The sequence below is a fragment of the Scophthalmus maximus genome, chromosome 17, assembly GCF_022379125.1.
Source record: "Scophthalmus maximus strain ysfricsl-2021 chromosome 17, ASM2237912v1, whole genome shotgun sequence".
Classification (NCBI taxonomy): Eukaryota; Metazoa; Chordata; class Actinopteri; order Pleuronectiformes; family Scophthalmidae; genus Scophthalmus; species Scophthalmus maximus.
The window spans coordinates 10083107-10088578 of NC_061531.1; the positions used below are offsets into that span (position 1 = coordinate 10083107).

At 40.0% G+C, this 5472-nt stretch overlaps 1 protein-coding gene across 2 annotated transcripts; it reads right to left on the minus strand.

Moving 5' to 3' along the window:
- Window positions 1-508: 508 nt before the first annotated feature.
- On the minus strand, window positions 509-4678 carry LOC118289279. 2 transcript variants are annotated; one of them, XM_035616175.2, is made up of 4 exons: window positions 4516-4678; window positions 4042-4371; window positions 3380-3513; window positions 509-1154 (listed from the first exon to the last, which is right to left on the minus strand). In XM_035616175.2, exons 1-4 carry the CDS (start codon window positions 4580-4582, stop codon window positions 1068-1070), a joined length of 618 nt encoding a protein of 205 aa, XP_035472068.1. In that variant the 5' UTR covers window positions 4583-4678; the 3' UTR covers window positions 509-1067. The 2 variants fall into 2 exon arrangements, with proteins under 2 accessions (XP_035472068.1, XP_035472067.1); XM_035616174.2 differs by having other exon boundaries at window positions 3380-3516.
- Between the last annotated feature and the right edge of the window lie 794 nt (window positions 4679-5472).

Genomic DNA, 5472 nt, shown 5'->3' on the forward strand with positions numbered 1-5472 from the left:
AGAAAAGAAAACCATTTCAGACTTAATCCCAAAATTCACTACATTCTCTAAACTGATCTGATGTGGGATGTTGATGACTGAAGTTGTGTGGAAATTTAAACTTCAGACTAGATGCCAAATTAATTATGAAAACAGTAGAAGTGTTTTCTAAATTGCTTGTTCATTGTCTGTTTTTTACGGTAAGTCCGAGGCCGTGCGAGTTTACAGTATGACCCAGGGATGTTACTGGCTCAGGACACCAACTGCTCACCTAATCAATCACCCAAGTCTGAAGGCAAAGCCCAGAGAAAAATGTAAGTGGCTCACTGAGAATAAAAAGATGGAGTTTTCCTTCTCAGAACGAGAAAACCTAGGATTATCTGCTCATAAATTGTTCCATATACAATCGAGCTATGAACTGATTTCAAATGATTGCATTCCCCTTTCCTTGTTTCCCTTTGTTGTGCTGATGTGTCCGAATTTTCTGAAAAATATATTTCACCTTCCTCAAGAATAAAAGTCAAAAAGCTGATTGTGTCAAACATGGCAGCACATACCAACATTTTTATTGTTTTATATATGGAGATGGCAAATTGCAGTTATATACACTTTATTTTTTATTTTTTTTACAATACATAGCATCCATCTTATATGATATGATCAGATGTACGCTGCTTCTGTTAATACAATAAATCATTTGCAGGTCTGAGGGTATAAGAGGTATTTTAAAAAGTAACAAAAGTATTAGAAATTACGGAAATTAAAGAAGACATTTGCATTAGAAATACATTGTATTAAAAGACAAGCCAAACTGTGACATTTGTGCCTAGTGAACAAGAACAGTCTGCTCTTCTACTTCCAAAGTTGTGGAGTAATATTATGTGATTTTTATACACCTTCCCACATTGTACCTTTTTGCACATTATGCACCTTACCGTCTGTACTGCACTTCACTTACAGACAAGCAGACATGCACAAGGTCAGAAGAGATACAAGAGCATGTCGGAAAACATGCCGAGTTGCATAACATTGCACTTTTACCTCCGCGGTGCAGAGTTTATGCAGTTTCAGGTTGGTCAGGGACGTCTTCAGCGTCTGAGCGTGCTTCGCATGTCTTCATAAACATCATTGGTGGCCTGACGTCTTGGTTTCACTGTGGTGCACGAAGTCTTGGTCTGGTAAAAACACATATCGTTGTCAACAGGTTAGGTGTGGGGCAGAACTACAATAGCCTATAGTATATTTCAGCTTCCCTGAGGCTTCAGTTTGTTGTTGTTGTTGTTTTTCTAATTGGTCATTGTTTATCTTTGCAATATTTCTACTTGTCTGGAAACATTAAGAAGTGACATGTTTCTCATTCTACCTTCTTTCTGGTCAGGTTTGTTTAAAAATTTGACAGTATCAAATAGTTCAAATGCCTAAATTATGTAAACTGATGCCCGCACAGCAGTCAAATACTGCAGCACTGCTACCTTCGAGACCTAATGGTGGATTTGATGTATCTCCTGTGACCCTCAAAGAATCAGGGATAAACAAATGGGAGACTAATTAAAGAGTAAAAACCATCAAAAAGGTGTCTGAGTAAGCTGTCAAGCTATCGGAACAGCTTCGGTGTCTCCTAGTATTGAATCTACGAGTCTCTGAGCACGACTGAACACCATTCTTCCACAACATCTTCCCCCAGTTTTTCATGGTGGTGATGATGAGAACTGTCTAACACGCTGGTACAAGGTGATGAAGGTGAAGGTGATCACTCAGAACGACGTCGTATTGATTTGCGTTGACCTTTCCACTGTAGGGGTCAAGCATTCAGGCCTGCACTGGTCTCTTTGTGTAGACCACACTCGCCCACTTAAGAATATGGACAAGGATGACTCATCTGACCATATCACTTTTTTTTTAATACATCTCTGTGGACCACTGAACTCTCAAATGCGCATCCATCTTTGTAATGAGAGGTTTATGTACTGCAGCCCTACTATGATATCCATCTCTGTGTAATTGTTAACACCAGATCATGTCCTGTATTTAGATTGTCAGTCACAAGAGGAAGAGCCGCTCTTTTGTTCATCTTTCAAAGTTAGTTCCCTTGCCATCTCGATAGAAAATCTGAATCTAGTGGGCCTTTCATACATGAGCCACAGAGCATGGTGGGATATTAATGGCTTAATTGCACTCTGAAGTGCACATGTGTGGAAGCATCTGCATTTGTGATGTTTCGCCACTCATTTATTTCTGCTTTATTTCTTTAATTCGTCCTATGGGTGGATGGAGCTCTCTCAGTTTAGCATTACTGTTCAACAACAACACAAACAACAGCCTCCAAAGTGGCCTTACACCTGGGGCCTGTTCCAGGAAGCAGGTTTAAAAACTTTGAACTTAAACCTGAACTCTGACTTGACCTACTCTCAGATGGGAAACTCCGAGTTTTTGGTTCCAGAAAATCAGTTCTGAGTTAGTTAAAACAACTCTGATTATTTTCACACGGAGTTCCGCGTGTGCCCGCCAAATATAAAAATCCATCGTCAATGGAGCTCTGATATCACGAGTCACCATGGCAACCGAGGCGAAAACAAGGTCCTCCTATGTCACGCCGTTAGAGTTTGAGATACAACTTTGTGCTTGTTACACGTTAGCTTTGTGTTAGTGATGTTGTCTGGTGCGCAAGCAGCTGGGGTCCAATTCTTGTTGCTCATGTCTGAAAAACGTCCGATGTTACTTCATTATTTTTAATTTAGCTTCAATCCCGCTGGCACAAGAATAACGTGGCTGAAGCTAAAAAAATGAATTATAAGAATATATTGCAGATAGGTATGGTATGGTTATGGTATATGGCATATGGTTTTAATCAGATTCCACATGTTAAACAAAGAAAACATCAGTGGCTATTTTAACTTGTTGTACAGAAACATCCCATTCGATAAAAAGGGCAATGCAAAGACTTTGATCTTCCATATCGATCGGGTTGACGAGGAAAAACCAGGTTTTCAAGAAAACCTGCCAGCGAGCAGGTTAGGTTCACAGCGTCAGTTACCATGCTAACTGACCTACAGTTTAAGTTCACTCGCTTTCTGGAAAACCCACAGTTTCCCTCTTTTCAGGATTAAAATAATCAGAGTTTTAGCAAAACCTGCTTCCTGGAACAGGCACCTGGTATCATGGTCTGACTATAGCCCATATCTGATATCAATACAGGGGCAGAGTTCAGATTCTGTTTTTGATGATTATGATGTTTTTGTTGAGCATAACAGGGAAATGTCCAGTCAACCATAAGAGGAACATGGAAAAAGCCACTGAGTTTCCATCAGGTCTTGTGAGTCAAAACACACACACACACACACACACACACACACACACACACACACACACCCACGAACACACACAATCACATAGGAGGTACCTTGAGGATGATCCATATGAAGGCGCACATGATGAAGGCAAACAGCACAGCAGCAGTGATCACAACAGACACCAGGACCAGCTTCTGATGTTTCATCTCACACTCCTGGTTCCCCCTTGCAGATTCACCACTCTCTTCTCGAAAATTAAAACGTGTGTAAATGAATAAAGTCTTTCCGTAACTTAAACCAAAAGCTGTAAATTCCTGAACATAACCATGCGACGTTGAATAATGCTTCAGTCATTATAAAAAAAAACCTTACTGCAATTATTGCTGTCGGATCTGATTCTGGTGTAAAACATTGACCATTTTACAGGAAATGATACTGAAGTAGAAGTTTACAGTGTCTGTGACAGTCTTCTGTTCAAGATGGTTCAATAAAGTGCAGGACGTGTGGACTGACGGTAAATCCTTTCACTTAAACTGATGATAGTTGAATATAAATCTGTCAATGCTTGAATTATTTGACATTTGTCACATTTTTATTACTTGCATCAGTTGCTTACAGTCACAACGTTTGTCACAACCATTGCCGAATTGGCATTTAGAAGTAAAATGTGTCATTTGTAGCCTTTATTTTTGTACTCACAAGTTATGACTGGTATACAGAAACTGCTGCAGTTTCACATTAGTGGCAAAGTAGATAAACTGCTGAGGCTCACCTGCCACCACCAGGAGCACGGATCCTCTGCCCTTCGTCTTGATGAGCTTGCCAAGCACCCCATCAAACTTTTTGTACATGCACCAGTAGGGTCCTGTGTCAGTAGAGGTCAAGTTCCTGATGAAAATGTCCACGTCGGGAAAAGCTGCATTGGTCTGAAGTCTGTCTCTGAATGCAATGTTAGGGCTTTCTGACTGACGGTCCTTAAAAACAACTTGAAGCTCCTCACTGAGACCCTTATACAAATGAAGGTATTCTACGGCCACATCTGACGTACTGCACTGGATAGTGATGGCTTCTCCAGCTTTTCTCCATACCACTCCTTTGCTTTCTATATAAGGCATAAGAAAAGAAAAAACAACAACCACCACATTCATCCCATTTAATCTCAGTTCACTTATGGATTACATCACTGAAATTACTTCAAAACACATTTGTTTCATTCCTTTATCACTACACATGTAATCGGTCTTACCTGGGTCACTCAGGGTCATGCAGGAGAAACAAAACATGGTTACGAGCTTAAGCCAGAAAACAGACATACTGACTATGACTCCGACTCTCACACAGAGTTTACTTGAAATTTACCACTTCAGTAGGAAACGTGTGCGTGTGCGTGTGTGTGTGTGTGTGTGTGTGTGTGTGTGTTTGTGTGTGTGTGTGTGTGTGTGTGTGTTGTCACCAACATGATCTCTTCAGCAACACGTGACCTACATAAAATGTGTACTATGGGGCGAGGAGATGACATCCTACGCAGTCAGACACAATCTACATGATCATAGATTGAAATGTGAATTTTTTTTTTGCAAGACTGTTATCTTAACCAAAAGGCTTAAAACAACAACATGTGATCCTAAGTACTGCGAATGAGACATTCAAATTGCGAAATCCACTACATTGCAATGTGAGCCTGGTATTTCTGATCTCAATGTAAATGAGGCTTAATACGAAATGTGTTATAAAAAAAACAACATTTATAACTCCCTCAAACACGTTTCACACAAGTCATACAACAAGTGAACATGGACATTCCATTGTTCTGCATTAGACCTCTCTATAACATCAGGCACACAGAAAGGTATAGTCATTGTCATCATCATCATCAGAGTGTAGGGCCACAGTTGTGCAGCGTCCTCTAGTGGCTGGAGAATACACTGGTGTGATAAACATACTGTAGAAATGAATGTGATGGCTGTCTGTCTATCTATCTATGAAGAATAGTTCTTCCATGCTTATACGTGTACAGAATATGGGGGTAACACTTTATACGGCCCTTTTGCGGCCCGTGCAATTAAACAGACAGTCTATTATACACTTCAGTATAGTTGTGTGTAGATGAAAGTTTATCATTAAAGGTTTAATTTGTTAACTCCGTGTAAAACAGTAATGAATGACAATACAGTAAAACACATGATATGCCTTTATATGTGTA